The following is a 17,500-nucleotide window of genomic DNA, read 5'->3' on the forward strand; positions in this document are numbered from 1 at the left end:
TTGATAGTGGATAAACGATTGGTTAACCTGAATGTTGTATTTCCTTTTTAAATGTTATGACGTGCTGAAAAATAAAGAGAAAGAGAGAGGGAGGGAGTGAGAGAGTGGGAGAGTAGGGGAGTAGGGGAGTGAGAGAGTAAAAAGTGAGAGTAAGTGAGAATGAGAGAGAGAGAGAGAGAGAGAGAGAGAGAGAGAGAGAGAGAGAGAGAGAGAGAGAGAAATGGATGAAAAACTACTATCCAAGGAATATACCCTTAGTGAAATATCGATCATATATATCTAGTAATGGGTGTTATTTGGATATGAGAGGGATTCATGTGGGAATAGATAACATGGACATATTTCAGAATAAAAAAATGGGTGCAGAAATGGTGATGTCATATGGCTGTATTGTGAAGAAAACGCAATAAAGGTATAATGGACACTAACTTATTGTATGGGATTTATTTGTTTGTTTAGGAATGTCTGTGTGTATAAATATATAAAAAAAATGCTATATTTTTTGCGGTGTGTGGTCGATGTTTCAATCATTTCCTTTATGTCTCACTCTCCTTTTTTTCTCTTATTCCTCAAGTATGGACACCTGCAGCAACCCTTCCCCCCATCCCTCCCCCTCCTCCTCCTCCTAATACCACTACCAGCCCATGCTCACCGCTCGGTTTCCACTGTCTATACCGCCAGTTTCGAACGCATCCGAAGCACATACCGATACGAGGAGTTTCGGACATAAGAGTCAAAATTGGATGGTTCACACATTGGCAAATGGAGGGAAATGGAGAGGGCTACGTTTACCTCTTCATAAACCACAGTGATCACAAAAAAAAATACAAAATCACACACACACACACACACGCAAATACATAAACAAGATAAAAACGAAACCTCTAAAACACACACACAGTAAAATGTCGCCAAATTCGAAATTCGACGGAATTTCGTCCGAGTGTCCTGTTGCAAAATGTGTTTGTTGGAATCCGCCGTGTCTGTGTGTATATCTGCGATTGGGAAGATTAAAGTATAAATTGCCATATTGCACAGACTGTCCCTCGGCTGGACTAACAGCGAAGGCCGGTGATGCAATGCATGCAATGAATTATATAACCTGGTTTAGTCCGCGTTGGCAGTGTACGAGGGAAGGGAGAGGGAAGGGGAGAGAGAATGGAGAGAAGTGAGGTACAGAGAGGGAAGGAAAAGAGATACATGGGGTAAGAGGAAGAGGGAAATAGAGAGGGGGAAGGAAGGAGAGAGGCAGAGAAGCAGGGAGGGAGGCATATAGAGGGGAGTGACAGGGAGAGAGAGGATGGGGAAGGGAGAGAGAGAGAGAGAGAGAGAGAGAGAGAGAGAGAGAGAGAGAGAGAGAGAGAGAGAGAGAGAGAGAGAGAGAGAGAGAGAGAGAGAGAATAAAATTGGTAGACAGGCAAAGGCAGAGACTAAGAGTTGGCATCCCGCCCTCCAGAATCGAAACCCAAACTCTAGCAAGAGTATGACGTCACTGCCGGCAGACGAGAAGCGAAGATCGAGGGAAAGATTAGGGCGGACACGGGGAAACCCAGTGCCCTTCTTTCCCTCCCTCCTTCCTTCCTTCCTTCCTTCCTTCCTTCCTTCCTTCCTTCCTTCACGAGTTCCCTTTTCCTTTCCCTCCTTCCTGCCTTCCTTCACGTGTTCCCTTTTCCTTTCTTTCATCCCATGTTTCCTCTTACCGTCCTTCGGTCCTTCTTTGCCGTCTTCCTTCCTTCTTTCTCTTACTCCCTCCTTCTTTTCTTCCTACCTTCCTTCCTTCTTTCCTTCCTTCCTTACTTCCTTCCTTCTTTACTTCCTTCCTTCTGCGCTGACAGAAGGTTATTTTGTATGTATGTGGGGGGGGGGGGGAATTGTGTGTTCGTTCTGCCCTTTTCTTCACTTCTCTTTTCTTTATGTTCTTTTTTTATCTTAACTTGTTTTTTTATTATTCACTTTTTTTCTCCCTTGCTTTGTCTCCCCACTCGTCTTTCCTCCCTCCCCCTCTCAAGACGGAACAAAGCATTTTTGTAAAAAAGAGGAGATGGAAAGAGAAAAAGAGCTACCTTCCCCCTCCCCCTCCGCCTCCACCCTTCCATCCCATTCTTTCTCCTCCACCCCCCTTCCTTCCCCTACCACCCCTTCGCTCTTCACCCGTCCATCCCCCTCCACCCCTTCATCCACAACTACCCCTCCCCTACCACCGACTCACCATTCGCCCCTCCATTCCCTCCATCCCCCCTTAAACTTCCACCTCTTCATTCCCCTCCTTCCCGCTACCACCCCCTCACCCTTCGCTTCTCCATTCCCCCCTTCCCCTTTCACTCCCTTCACCAAAAAAAGGAAAAAAAAAAAAAAAAAAAAAAAAAAAACAACAAAAAAACAAAAACCACCCCCCCCCCCCCCCAAACAAAAAACCACACACAAAAGTGAAATAAAAAAAAAAAAAAGGATGGAAAGAAGGAAAAGTAATAATAAAGAAAAAGGAAGAAGAAATAAAAAAAAAGGAAAAGGTCCCAAACTCATCTTCTGCACGCAAAACCCATCCCCTCCCTCAACCCCTCTCACTCTTTCTCCCCCCTCCACTCCCTCCACCCTTCCTTCCCCCTCCACTCCCTCAACCCCTCTCACTCTTCCTTCCCCCCTCCACTCACTCCACCCCTCCTTCCCCCTCCTTCCCCCTCCACCCCTCCACCCCCTCCCCCTTCGGCCCTCCTTTGATGCCCTCCCGCCGTCGCAAAGGCTTGGTCGTGGGGAAAGTAGGGTTAAGCTTTCGTGTGTCCCTTTTCCTGCGGCTGAAGAGTTGCGGTCAGGAGCCGAGTGCGCGCCGCCCCGAGCCGAGGACGGAGCTGGGACTGCGAACGCCGGGTTATCTTTCTTTCATTCTTTTTTAGGCGTTTTGTTATTGTTTGTTATAATCATTGTTGTTGGTGTTATTATTGTTGTCTTTGTATGAGTATCTTTTTTGTTCGTTTATCTATCTATATATATATATTTTTTTCTATTTTGAAGTCCGTGTTACTTTTCCTGATTTTTTTGATTTTTTATGTGTGTCTGTATTTTGTTTTTATTTTTCTTGTTTCTTTGGTGCATGTATATTTGCTTTGTTGTCATATGATTCCGGACACGTAGTATTTTTTTCCTTGTTTATGCGGATAGAGTCTGCAATTGCTATTAGTCGTTTTTCTTCTTTTATTCTCTTATATATCAACTGCATTAAGTTTGGCTGTCAATGATTGGTTTCAATTGTTCGCTCCGGTAGTTTAAAATGTGTAGGTACGAAATTTATGAGGGAGGAAGAGAGAGAGGAGGGAGGAGGAAGGAGGGAGGGAGGGAGGAGGGAAGGAAGGAGGGAGGGAGGGAGGGAGGGAGAGAGAGAGGAGGGAGGGAGGAGAGAGAGAGAGGAGGGAGGAGAGAGATAGGAGGGAGGGAGGAGAGAGAGAGGAGGGAGGGAGGTAGATGGAGACAGAGAGAAAGAGAGCGAGGGAAAGAGCCCCGGCAGAGAGCGAGAGCGAGGCGAGGGAAACCGGAGGCACCGCGGTTGGCCCCCCGAGAAAAGCGCCTTGGGAAGAGGCAGCCGAGTGACCACTCATTAACGCCGCCGGTCGAATTACCGCTGGGGAAGCCTTCTTCTTTCAGGGGCGTCGCTCACTCGCTCGCTCACTGTCGCTCTCTCTCTCTCGCTCTCTCTCTCTCGCTCTCTCTCTCGGGTGAGGATAACCTATGTTACCTCATCCTTTTGAGATGTATGTAATCACTTGTCTCAATAAACTCGTCAAAGTCAAAGTCAAAAGTCTCTCTCTCTCTCTCTCTCTCTCTCTCTCTCTCTCTCTCTCTCTCTCTCTCTCTCTCTCTCTCTCTCTCTCTCTCTCTCTCTCTCTCTCTCTCGCTCTCTCTCTCTCTCCCTCCCTCCCTCCCTCCCTCCCTCTCTCTCTCTCTCTCTCCCTCTCCCTCTCTCCCTCCCTATCCCTCGCTTTCTTTCTCTTTCTCTCCCTCTCCCTCTCCCTCTCCCTCTCCCTCCCCCCCCCCCCTCCCCCCCCTCCCCCTCCCCCTCCCCCTCCCCTCCCTCACCCCCCACCCTCCCTTAATCTCCCTCCTCCATACCCTCCTCGCCTACAACGAAAGCACTTCGATCGCTACCTTTTGTCTCTCCAGATTAGCCATTACTCAAAGAACGCGCTGGGTTCTCTTGGTAGCCGGGTTTCCCTCAGGTTTTTCTAGGTTTCATTGTGCGTAAAAGCCACGGGAGGCACCGACGCCGGCCTGAGTTTTGTTTTTGTCGTGATGTGGTCGAGGGGTCCGGGGTTGGGCTCGCCGCCGCGTGTGTTCGGCCCCGACCCGACGCGCCCGTGGCGCCTGTTGCTGTCGCGTCGCGCCCGGTTTGTCCCCGCGCGTCCACGCGTTACGTTTCAGGTTTGCAGCGTAGCGTTGGCGTGCTGTATGTACCTCGCCGGCCCGGGAACAATGGCGTGGGTGCGGTAACCCGGGATAGGATACGTGTGTCTGTACCTGTCGCCTCTCGACCGTTGACTTTACACCTTGTAGCTACCTCGCACCTGCCTTCCCATCTTACCCATCCCCTCCTCCTCCTACTCCTCCTCCTACTCCTCCTCCTCCTCCTTCTCCTTCTCCTCCTCCTCCTACTCCTCCTACTCCCTTCCTCCTCCTACTCCCTTCCTCCTCCTACTCCCTTCCTCCTCCTACTCCTCCTCCTCCTCCTCCTCCATCTCCATCTCCATCTCCTCCTCTTCCTCCATCTCCTCCTCCTCCTCTTCCTACTCCCCCTCCTCCTCCTCCTCCTCCTCTTCCTACTCCCCCTCCTACTCCTCCTCCTCCTCCTACTCCTACTCCTCCCCCCCCCTCCTCCTCCTCCTCCTCCTCCTCCTCTTCCTCCTCCCCCTCCTCCTCCTCCTCCTCCTCCTCCTCCTCCTCCTCCTCCTCCTCCTCCTCCCCTCCCTCTCTACCTACCCCCTTCTAGGTTATCTTTTCCCCTCCGATTTACACCTCCTACCTACTCATCCCTCCCCCTCCCCCTCCTCCTGCTTCCCTAATTCCCTCTCCTTTTCCTCTTGACGCCTTGCCTCTTCCTTCTCACGTGGATCCTAAGAGGGAGGGCGGGGACCTTTTTCTTTTCTCTTTTTCTTCTCCTTTTTATTCTTTCTTCTTATTCTCCTATTTTTTTCTATTTGTTCTTATTCTTTTTATTATTGTTGTTATTGTAGTTGTGTTTTTATTTTAGTTGTTGCTGCTGTTGTTGTTGTTATTATTGTGATATTTATTGATCTTGCAATCAGTCATTCTTCTTTGCAAAGGAGAAATTTACAGTTATATTCATTAATGTTATTTCCTAATTTTAGGAACGCCTTGCAGAGTCTTCCACCCAACCCAACCCATTTCAGTGCAACTTCAACCCAACCCATTTCAACCCCGCCTTTCTAACACCCCCCCTCTCTCTCTCTCTCTCCTTCAGGATGTGGTGGACCATCACGGGGAACTTCGGCAACATCCTACCCATCGACTGGAGCAAGACCTACACCCGCCAGCAGTACTTGCCGGTGCTCAACCTAAACGAGGCCAAGGTGAGGCGTTGTAAGGCTGAAGAAGGGTTGAGGTTTTGCGTTTGAGGCTCAGGGTGTGGGTGTGAGTGTGGGTGTGGGTGTGGGTGTGAGTGTGAGTGTGGGTGTGGGTGTGGGTGTGGGTGTGGGTGTGAGTGTGGGTGAGGTTGTGTGTTGTGGGTGTGGGTGTGGGTGAGGGTGAGTTTGAGGGGGAGGGTGTGACTGAGGATGTGGGCGTGGCTGAGGGTATGGACGTAGGTTAGGGTGTGGGTGTAGGTGAGTTTGAGGGGGAGAGTGTGGGTAAGGGTGAGAGTAAGGGTGTGGGTGTGGGTGAGTTTGAGGGGGGAGGGTATGGGCAAAGGTGAGGGTAAGAGTGAGAGTGAGAGTGAAAGTGAGAGAGGGAGGGAGGGAAGGAGGGAAGGAGGGAAGGAAGGAGGGAGGGAGGGAGGGAGGGAGGGAGGGAAGGAGGGAGGGAAGGAGGGAAGGAAGGAAGGAAGGAAGGAGGGAGGGAGGGAAGGAGGGAGGGAAGGAAGGAGGGAGGGAGGGAGGGAGGGAGGGAGGGAAGGAAGGAGGGAGGGAGGGCAAGAATGAGATTGAAAATGAGATTAGAGAGGAGCCCACTGTTGGCATTCTCGGCTTGCGCCCCCCAGTGAGAGGGTGCCCGGGGATGCAGTGCAGTACGTTGCATTGCCGGGCATATTGATCACTCGACTACTGGTGCCGTTGCTGCATAGGGCCCGCGGGGACAAAGTCAAGCGAAGGGAAGTCTCCTTGGATTTCCTTTGGTGATTTTTAGATTTTGTTTAACCTTTCGGTGCCTTGCTAAGGTTTTATGTCCCTCCTACTGTCTTTCGTGTTTTTATTTCGTATTTTTTCCTGTTTTTCCTCACTTCATGCTGGGATTCGATAGCGTGTCATTTTATTCGTCGGATGGAATAAGTGATCATTATTTAAGCCGCTTTTTCTGAATACTTCGTTTCTTTCTCGGTATTATTTTGATCGCCCTTATCAGCAATAATTATTTAAACGAAAGGCTATCAAGCTGTTTACAGATAACAAAACCAATGGAATGGCAACGAAAAGAAAAAGAAAAGAGACGGAAAATTAAACAAAATCAATGGTGGCCATTATTATTACCGCCGCCGGACTTTGGCGCTCGTGTATTCGGCGCCAAAGTGTTGTTTGTTTGTTGTGTTGGTAGTTTGTTCGTCACCAGGGGTATGGAAAGACTTCATGACGGATCGCGATGGAAATTCATATATGGGTTAGCTATGGCCAGGGGATAGATAGGTTGATTAGATTTTTTTTTTTTTTTTTTTTTTTTTTTTTTTTTTTTTTTTTGGGGGGGGGGGGCATTTGGGGGTAGATCCGTTGATGCTGGAGTTGTTTAAGAGCAGGTTTGTGTGGTGAAAGGGGGATGGACGTTTTAGGTAGGGAAAGGATGGCGAGGGACATACATAGGATGGAGGACCCCCCCCCCCCTCCTCCTCCTCCCCTCCCGCCCTCCTCCTGCATCTCCCCACGACTCCCGCTTACTTATCCTCTCCTTCCTTCCTCTTCCTCCCACAGAGTCCAGGCACGAATGAGGAGACGGGCAACGCCGAGGAGGACGCGGAGGAAGAGGAGGAGGAGGAGGTGGCGCAGGACCTCGACCTCCACCACCTCATCCTCAACGGGCTGAGCGCCGAGCCGGTCAAGAGTGCCGAGGAGGTCATCAGAGAAATCGACGACATTATGCAGGTGAGGGAGGGACGGAGGGAGGGGAGAGGGAGGGCGGGCGGGCGGGGACTAGGGTGAGAGGATGGGAGGGAGGGAGGGAGGGGAGAGGGCTAGGGTGGAGGATGGGAGGGAGGGAGGGGAGAGGGCTAGGGTGGAGGATGGGAAGGAAGGAAGGAGGGAGGGAGGGGAGAGGGCTAGGGTGGAGGATGGGAAGGAAGGAAGGAGGGAGGAAGGGAGAGCTAGGATGGGTGGGAGGGGACGGGAGGGCTAGGGTGGAGGATGGGAGGGAAGTGAGGGTGAGAGGGAGGGGTCGGGAGGGGTAGGGTGGGTGGGAGGGGAAGGGAGGGGAGGACTGGGAGGGAGGGGAAGGAAGTGGTGAGAAGGAAGGAATAGGGAGGAAAGGTTGGAAGGAGGACTAGGGTGGAGGATGGGAGGGAGGGAGGGGAGAGGGCTAGGGTGGAGGATGGGAGGGGAGAGGGCTAGGGTGGAGGATGGGAGGGAGGGAGGGGAGAGGGCTAGGGTTGGAGCGATGGGAGGGATGGGAGGGGAGAGGGCTCTGAGTGGAGGATGGGGGGAGAGGGGGAGAGGTTGGGAGGCTGGTGAGGGTGTGGAGGAGGGAGGGAGGGGAGAGGGCTCTTACCCCCCCCCCCCCCCCCTAGGGTGGAGGATGGGAGGAGGATGGGAGGTTAGGGAGGGGGGGAGAGGGGGGGCCCTAGGGGTGGAGGATGGGGGGGGAAGAGGGCTAGGGTGGAGGAGGGGAGGGAGGGAGGGGAGAGGGCTAGGGTGGGTGGGAGGGGACGGGAGGACTAGGGTGGAGGATGGGAAGGAGGAGAGGGCTAGGGTGGAGGATGGGAGGGAGGGAGGGGAGAGGGCTAGGGTGGAGGATGGGAGGGAGGGAGGGGAGAGGGCTAGGGTGGAGGATGGGAGGGAGGGAGGGGAGAGGGCTAGGGTGGAGGATGGGAGGGAGGGAGGGGAGAGGGCTAGGGTGGAGGATGGGAGGGAGGGGAGAGGGCTAGGGTGGAGGAGGGAGAAGGGGGGGGGAGGAAAGGTGGGAGGCGGGATCGGAGTGGGTAGGGTGGAGGAGTGTGGGAGGGTGGAGAGGTGGGGGGGGGGAGGGAGGGAGGTGAACGAGGGAGGGTGGGGTAGGGTTAGGGGGAGAGATGGGAAAGAGAGAGACGAGAGGGAAGAGTGAGGACAGAGAGAGATGAAGAGGGAGAGGAGAGGAGGGAGAGAGAGGGAGAGGACGAGCGAGGGAGAGAGAGTGAGTTTTGAGTATAGGAAAGGAGAGATAGGGAGGGAAAAGAGGTGTAAATGGAGTGAAGGAAGAGGGTGTGGGATGGTGAAAGTGATAGTGGAAGATGAGGGAAGTGTGCGGGAGGTGAGGGAAGGATGGGAGATGGGACAGAGGAAGAATAGAGGGAGGAGTGAAAGGGAGAAGGAAAGTAAGGGAAGGACGAGGAGAGATTGGGGGGGCGGATGAGGAGGGAAAAGGAGGAAGAGAGAAGGGGAAGGGGGAAATGAGTAGGAGAGAGAATAGAAGAGAAGGATGAGAGAAGGAGGAGAGGAGGGGAAAGTAAGATAGAAGAATGGGGTGATAAATAAGCTTAGTGAGTGAGTGAAAAAAGTATGTGTATCTGTATGTGTATGTGTAACTGATTTTGTATTTGATTCCATTTCAACACAAGGTGAAGTTAAAGGGGAAAAAAAGGTGTAAGGCGTATTAAGGTATATTAGATAGGAAACATGAATGAACTTTCTTAATTGTCATCACGAATAACAGCCATTTAAAATACACTTCAACGAATGAAAATGTCACTACAGTTAACCCAATATTTTGCATAACTGTAGTTTTGGCTTTCCATGTTGTTGTTTTTCCATAACATCAGAATTCCCAAACACCGCAAAACCAGTGCCATTTAGTCAACACCAGTAAGGTGGAGCGCAAACCATTCTCACGGGCGCAAGGTACCGACATAGAGCTTCCCTGGATCATTACTTACTCGAATCGCCATGGTCAATCACCGGCTGCATAGGAAGGGGAAATTTAGGGCAATTGCCTGCAATGGCGGCGGGTTCGAGAATCCAACCCTCGCATAAAGCAGAGTTTACTGCATATTTCCTTTCAGCCCTAAAATGCAAGCTCGGGGTGATTTATTTCTTAAGCTCAAATGTATGCGCTACTAATTCCACGCTTCCTGCAGGAGGGCAGTTCTTCAGAGGACGAAGGGGTTGAGGAAAGCACCTCGTCAGGAGAGAACTCGCAGGACTCCTCTGTCAGGCCCCTCCCTCCCCCCCTCTATGCAGACAGTAAGTTATACAATCCTGCAGGTTATTTTATGAAGTGCATGTTTGTGTTTTGTGCTTTACGTTACATTGTTGTTAATTCATAAGGCTTAGAACGGTATTGATGATGACGATGGGTCTTGTATACTCTGCACATATTGCACACATAGTTTCTTTTGGTGTACTGAAGAGAGTTTTGAAAAGTATACTTGGAGTGATTACTGTCGTTGTTGCTGTTAATGTTGTTATTATTATTATTATTATTATTATTTCCATATTATTACCATTATCATTCCCATGATTTTTTATTTTTTATTTTTTTTTTATTGATTTTATTTTATTTTATTTTTTTTTTTTTACTTTGTTTCGTTGTTTTATCACTCTCCGCGCTCGTCGCCCACCGCAGTGATAACTAAACCGCTCTTTCTCCCCCACACCACCAACCACACCAACCAACACCACAACAACCACACCAAAACCAACCATTAAAGAGCTGAAGAACATGAGCGTGGCCGAGCTGAACGAGTCAGTCATGGAACTGGAATTGGTAATCCGGGAATATTCCGAGACCCTCATCAACCAGCTGGCTCTTCGGGACGAACTGGAGTACGAGAAGGAACTCAAGAACTCCTTCATCTCGCTTCTTCTCCAGGTAGGAGATGGGCGGGGTTTTGTGGGGGTGGGGGGGTGGGGGGGGGGCTGTCTGGTTGTATGGCTGAGTGAGTGTCACTGTCACTGTCACTGTCACTATCACTGTCAGTGTGTGTGTATGTGTGTATATATGTGTGTGTGTTTGTTTGTGTGTGTGTGTGTGTGTGTTTGTGTGTGTGTGTGTGTGTGTGTGTGTATGTGTGTGTGTGTGTGTGTGACTGTATGGGTATAGAAATCAACATAGAAATTAAATTTGTCAGAAAGTGCCAGCTAATTAATAGAATCAGCTCAAATATTCCAAGAACTTTGAAAATTCTCTCACATAGAATATCCTGCAGTATTTTACGTACACAGTGATTAATAATTGAACAATAATTACTGAACAATGAACCCATCATATTATTTGGTATTAAAAAGATATAAATAAGACCATGGCATTTGAAAATAATGAACTATAACATTTTTACACATCTTAAAAGCAATGAGATATGATCCCATTCCATATTAATCCATCCGGAGGACAAGAGTTCTCAGTAGGCATTTCCTCAACTATATCTGACCTGTCTCCTTTCTCCCCCCCCCCCCTCCCCCCTTAGGTGCAGAACAAGAGACGGAACTTCAACGTGGAGAAGAAGAAACAGAAGAAGGTTGGACCAAATGGCACTGATCCTAAGGTGGAATTGATTTTGCTGTGACCATTGCTTTTTATTCTTCCGTTTTTATCATTTCAAGAAAAAAACAAAACTGTTCAGTTCCTATATTCATTCTGTTTGATTGTTCTTTTGTTTCAATTTTGATGATCTTTTTTTGCCTAAAGTGCTTCGTTTTTCCCCCCTCCCCCCTCCACTCCCCCACCCCGTTTATCAATGTGTTCTTCGCATGCATGACAATCTATCCTTTTTCCTTCCTCTCCACTCACACCTCCCGTTCACCTTGTCGTAGAATTTAAGAAGTAAAATGAATAAATGAAATTGGGGTGGGGGGTGCAGGGGAGAATAATAAAAAATAAAAAAATCAGAAAAAAATAGGTATAAGTCAAACTAAAATCATTCCCAACATGGTCAAAGTAGAATTAAACATCAATAAATCGATTTTTTTTTCCATCCATACATCCACCTATCTGTATCCACATCAACCTATTATCTAAATCTACACATATATATATGTATATGCGACGCCCTTAAACCTTCACAAGTCCGCATGTTCTCCGCAGTATCTGACGACCGTGATCCCTTACGACGTCGGTCACGGACCCCCAGAAAACCAGACACTCCAGATCCTTATTAAAAGTAAGTACGCGTAGAGACTAAGGTAACTGGGTTGTTTTCAGTTGTGTTGAGTTATATTTTATGTTGTGTCTTTTATTTAGATGCAGTGTGAGATATTTACTGATTTAGGATTTTTTTTTTTTTTTATATGATTTTCTCAGATGTTGGATACTTCTGGGGTATTCATTTGTCTGTTTGTGTTACTGTTGCTATTAGTTTTTTTGTTTTTTTTATATTTGATGTGTAGATTTTTTCATCAGCTTTCTTTCTTTATCATTCATCCTCATTCCTCATTATGTCTTTAATACACGCCTCCATTCTTCATTCTTAGTTCCGAAAGATTATTTCTCATTCTATCTTTGACCCTTCCGAGACCGCCCACATCTTGAGATATTTAGCATAGGCTGTGCATCTTAAGATGTTGTGTTCTCTATTATCTTATAGACTTATGATATATAAACCTGTTTATGATATATTAGCAAAGTGATTCTAATTACCATATGGTATGATGAGATAGTTACACAACTAATGGAATAAAGTGCAGCCCAAAAGTGATCAGACTCCACAAAATTTGTCAACAGTGGAAGGGTTAATACACAAGACTCCATTCCTCAGTCTTCATTTTATCTTAAATCTTCTCTATATCAGTCCCTTTACCTCATCGCTCATTGTATTATTCTTTTCTTTTTTATCCCCACTAGTTTTGATGGCTATTAATGAGGACAGCCCAACTGTTCCCACATTACTCACTGATTACATCTTGAAAGGTAAGTGTCATTACTACCGTTAACTCTCATCTTTTTTATATATATATATATTTTTTTAGTACCTGATGACTCTCCTTAATTCATGTGAAATTTAAAAAAAAAAAAAAAAAAAAAAAAATCTACATGAAGTGCTACTTATTGTGTCACTTTGCCAGTGGAGAAGGAAAAAAAAAAAAAAAAAGAGAAAAGTTGCAGAGAATAATAAAAATTCAAACTTTGATTACACATTTATGTAATCACACATATATATTTCCCCTCCCCTGACCCCTCGTGTAGAGGAAAGTTAAAGGTAAAATCTCATCTTTGTTCATGTGTGGTGGCCCAGGAACTAAGTTAACCCGATTTTTGTGACCTGTACATGATCATGCGAGGAAAGCCATATTTAATTTGGTTCTCCGGACGTGATGATATTATATATGGCTTTTCTCCTTTGGTTGCTAATGATTATTTTCTTAATGGTTTCTTTTAAGTTACAGATACATTACATAGACAGTGCTTTTTTTTTATTTTTTTTTATTCATGCAGTGGGAAGACAGTATAATCATATAGGAAAAAGGAGATTTTATTTTCATTTTGCTAAAGCAAGTCATACAACAACAAAAAAAGAAAGAAAAAAAAAAGAAAGTGATGTCTTTCATATATTTGGTAAGATTTATGCTCTGTAGAACAGTAAGGATTATATTATATTTTATATGTGTCTGGATGGTTGTGTGGGTGTTTGCATGAGTGTGTGTGAATGCGTGCATGTAAAAAAAATGAGTGAAGTTAATATGGTAAAGTACTTTGAACTGTTCAACTTAATTCAAAGTTTGATTAGATCTTCATATCCGACAAATTTCATTCAAATAGAGTATGATATTTTCTTTCCTATATTTACCATAAATATAATCATTTACAAAAACCTTGCAACTCTACTATGTTAATAAAAAACACATGAAATAACTTTTCCTATATGATATATTGCCAAAAAGCCTTTACACTGTCTCAGGAACACAAACGTCAGATTAAACTTTGCAAACATTTTAAGAAAATATAGATAAAATAAGTCCACTCTCTTTGTCAATTGACAACACAATAATTCAGATGTATTGTCAGTCAATGAATTACATTGTCACAATGACCTGTCATGCCTTAAGAGATCAGAAAAACACAATGATGAAAAGTCACAGTAGAATGCAAATAAGAATCATGAAATATTGGGTAAATTTCTTTTCAGGCCACCCCTTACACTGGCTTTATATAATAATTTCTACTTCCCCATACCAGCTGTTTTAAGGATAGTGATCAAAATATAGAATGGCTGTTGATTCATGTTTTTGGTTAGTGTTGATATACTAAAGAATCCATGTTTTTGAACAAAAACAAACTTGGACAGATAGCCCCCCACCCCCTTCCAAAAAAAAAAAAGATGTTTTTTATATCATATCTTATTTTTCCATATATATTTATATTTTTTACACTGATCCTGGCAAGTGATTTTAAGATTGAATATCGTATCACAATTTATATTTGTAAAGTGATTTGCTTCTATTATTGTAATGATGATGATATCAAACATATTGCCAGCTATCATTTCCCTTTGTGGTGACTGTAGCCTTAGAAGCCGTCCATTGTTAAGTGGTTTAGAAAAATAGAATAAAAACTAGTGCCAAAGACTAATTGGTACAGAAGAAAATTTGGCAATGATTACACACATAGAGTAGAGCTTCATACCCCATATACTTTATATGATATAAACAAGAAAAAACATATACAGAGGAAATATTAATTTTGGGTCTTTTTTCTCTCTCTTTCTCTCGTGAAAAAAAAAAATGAACAAAAAAATAAAATCAAACAAGCTTACACGTTCTACCCCCACGAGATACCAAGTAATATTTCCTTTTAATATTTTCTGTATTACCGTATAGTCTCCCTTAAAGTGATCCCTCCCCCCCCTCCTCTTTTTTAAAGTAAAAAATAATTTTCTTTTTATTGATTTAAGGAATGTGTGCCAATAAAATACAGCATTTGACTAGATACTCCCTAAATGCCAAGTAGATTCTTTATTTATTTACATACATATATATATATTTTTTTTTTATGCCATAGCCTGTCTGATAATTTGATCCCTACCTATATCATGTGCTCTTGGTCCATTCTCTGCTTCCCTATTGCACACTCATTCTTGTGATGTTTATTATATGTTACGTTCTATATTAACACCCTTCCTCTGAGAGACATTATTTTTGCGTGATTAAAGATAAAAAATAAATGATAAAATCCTATCCTCAAAGATTTTTTTTTTGTTTTTGTTTTTAAAGAAATCTTTTCTGTAGAAACTACTTTTAAATAGGTAAAATTTTGGAGGAAGAAGCATATGTGCCCATATTTGATATATTGGCGGAATTAGTCCCGATATCTATTTTTTTTCTTCTTTTTCTACTCTACCTCTCTCTCTCTCTCTCTCTGGCTGTCTGTACTTTGCAAAATGTGTGTTTATTCCAGTACAGTGCTTTTAGCCAAGACTTTTTTCTATATAAGCAGGTCTGTTATTTCTTTTATTGCTTAACTTTTTGCACAAGAACAGAATAGTATTATAAAAACATATGATGAACTATTTATTGTTGAAGAAAGAGATTAGATTAGATTTCATAACTGAAGTAAACATATATTTAGGTAAAACAGTTTTCATGATGACTTAGAGTAATGTAAATGTGAATGCCTTTCCCAATATTAGTTATGAATTATAGTATTAATTATGATATAGCCTTTTACAAATTCACTCACTTTATACATGGAATTTGTTTAATTAACTTGATCATAGAACAATTATCATTTCTCTTGTGAACTAAAACATGATTGGAATCTTTAAACTGTTTTCATCTGAGGCATTCCAACTTCTTACACACTTTTCTTTTCAGTGTTGTGTCCCTCGTGAGCTTCTGCCGTAATGTGTACAGCCAAGCCAACCAATAAGTAAATCTGGCGGCTGCGGAGACCAAACACACAACCTTACGAAAAGTGGCTGGAGCCAAGACATTCCGCACACACACTCTGATGTTTAGAGTTACCCCTCTGCCTGAGTTGACTGTACATACACTGCATGTCATTTATCATTTTAAGGTGACATAGAAATGAGTTTTGTCCATTGATTATAAAGGAACTTATTATCATCATTATCAAAACAAAAATGGAAAAAAAGTACTTTGACAATTGAAAGAGCAGTAATTCACCCGACTAAATAGACGATATAGGTATTCCTATAGGAGCTAGTCAACTGTGCCAATGCATGACAGTCAAGAAATATTTAATCTGGAAGTGTATGTTTCTTAACCAAGGATGCATTAAACTAACACACTTAATATGGTTAATAAAAAAAATATAAAAAAATTGAGGAATGATAAAAACAGGAAATGACTGAACTAGTCAGTTACATAGGCACGTTATCAGAAAGATATGTATGTATATATTAACATTATTTGGAGTTTTTATTTCTACAACACACGTTCCCGTGAAACATTGTCATGATATCAGATGTGTATAGATACCCTCCAAGCCACATTTTATGCAATTTGGGAAGTAAGAACTGCAGGCAAAGGAATCAAGCAAAGTGTATAAATGGTTTGTTTTGTCCATATTCAAAATTTTCTTTTTTTGTGCATGAGAAAAAAAAAGAACAATATACTCATTTGTGAGAACTGCTAAAATCAGACATTTTTACACAAGTACTCAAGTTGTCACAAAATACCCTCCAGAAGTCTTAGTCTTCTTTAAAAAAAAAAAAGTTTTAATACTGAAGATTTGCCATGCTTAAGGTAATAAAAGATCTGCTGATGGTTGTATTATGCTATTTCCAGAAGCCCAAGTGCAATTGCTGTATTAAGTACTGTATGTGTGTGTGTGTGGCTTGAATTAGACTTAAGTTGATAAACAGGCAGACTGAAGATTTTAGTTGTCGCATCACAAAAGAAGAGACTTTGCAAGATGAATGCAATAAAAGATATTAGGTTACAAAGTAAATCTCAAAGACTACTTAAAGTCTTCATCTGCCACCTACCACGAGCAGACGAGCAGCTTGTGCCGTTCCCTGTTGTATTCCAAATTTTACAAATAGATCTTGCAAACCAGTTCATATCATATATGTTTTATCATTCAAGGAATACTTCAGTGAAGGTAAACTCATTACTCTACACATCTGCATTATATATAATTTAAACCTTATATTTGTACATCTGTATATCCATTGCCTCCCTCTTACATTGAGATATGCATAGACATACTCAATAGTCACGTGTATGGATGGACATTGTTGGTGTGCTTTGGGAGGCTGAGTCATATACTTGTATAAATTGCTTTGTTCCATTGTAAATGTTAGATATGCATGCACTGTCTTTCAAGGATTCAAATATCAGTAATAATCTAACAGAGAATAATTTAATTGTGCTTTTCGATTAGCATTTTGACATTTAAAAAAGAAAATAAGACATGCCTTGTCACTGCCATACTGTTAATTAATTTGAGGAGTCTAGATGGGCAGTTGGAACCTTATCATATTACACAGCTTCTTCACCAAATAGGCCTAAGATATATAAAAATTTCTCTCTATATTTATAAGGAATCCTGGGCAGTTTGACCAAGTAGTGGTGTATATACTTCTTCAATGTGTATTGTAACACTGTCAGTACTCTACCTACAGTGCAGTACCTCCCAAAAAAAAAATCTGTTTAATTTGTTATAAATGAGTGATACTTGCAATAGGTTCATTCAATTTCCATTTTTAGTTGAAAAGTGCATTTCGGTTTTGTGGTTTTCACGGTGAGGATCTGAATGACTTTGTCTCTTTGGTCTTGGTGTGAATGATAATTTTGTGCATGAATTCAAATTTCATTTCCACTCTTGCGTAAATGTTGGCTTGTTAATAATGGATTTATTCATATATTTCAACTTTCATCTGTGATGCTTTCTTTGCATTGTATATTAATTTGAACCTTTATCTTGTTATTTTATTGTCACAAACCTATTTATAAAATAAAAATCTTTGTTCTTGAATGTGTTGCTTTTCTTTAAAACCAAAGTCAAAGATTACTGTTCATACATATATCATTTTGTAAGACATAAGTAATATATTTTCCCTATTAATCAAGGCAATGCTTGTTTATGAACACATCATTACAGTATGCAATAACTTATTCTGGTAATAATCATGGGTGGTGAATTTTGTCAATCCAGGAATATCACATTACCATTTGATATAGACCAAAGAAAAAGAAAATCTCACCGA

The 17,500-nt window shown here is 43.4% G+C and overlaps 1 protein-coding gene across 4 annotated transcripts in view; it reads left to right on the forward strand.

The window, feature by feature from the left end:
* Nucleotides 1-17,268, forward strand: part of Unc-76 (fasciculation and elongation protein Unc-76) — a 38,295-nt gene extending 21,027 nt beyond the window's left edge. Inside the window, exons 2-9 of one of the 4 annotated variants that reach the window (XM_043011607.2) lie at nucleotides 5,468-5,576; nucleotides 7,122-7,292; nucleotides 9,473-9,578; nucleotides 10,046-10,206; nucleotides 10,802-10,879; nucleotides 11,419-11,494; nucleotides 12,175-12,240; nucleotides 15,141-17,268. In XM_043011607.2, coding sequence (XP_042867541.2) covers nucleotides 5,468-5,576; nucleotides 7,122-7,292; nucleotides 9,473-9,578; nucleotides 10,046-10,206; nucleotides 10,802-10,879; nucleotides 11,419-11,494; nucleotides 12,175-12,240; nucleotides 15,141-15,157 — 784 coding nt within the window. In that variant the 3' untranslated portion in view covers nucleotides 15,158-17,268. The remainder of the gene's footprint in view (nucleotides 1-5,467; nucleotides 5,577-7,121; nucleotides 7,293-9,472; nucleotides 9,579-10,045; nucleotides 10,207-10,801; nucleotides 10,880-11,418; nucleotides 11,495-12,174; nucleotides 12,241-15,140) is intronic. The other 3 variants (XM_043011608.2, XM_086551102.1, XM_086551103.1) reach the window with 3 other exon arrangements.
* The last annotated feature ends 232 nt before the right edge of the window (nucleotides 17,269-17,500 follow it).

Source organism: Penaeus japonicus, unplaced genomic scaffold (assembly GCF_977035675.1).
Source record: "Penaeus japonicus unplaced genomic scaffold, GWHDUDI00000001_assembly GWHDUDI00000024, whole genome shotgun sequence".
In the NCBI taxonomy this organism is placed as follows: domain Eukaryota; kingdom Metazoa; phylum Arthropoda; class Malacostraca; order Decapoda; family Penaeidae; genus Penaeus; species Penaeus japonicus.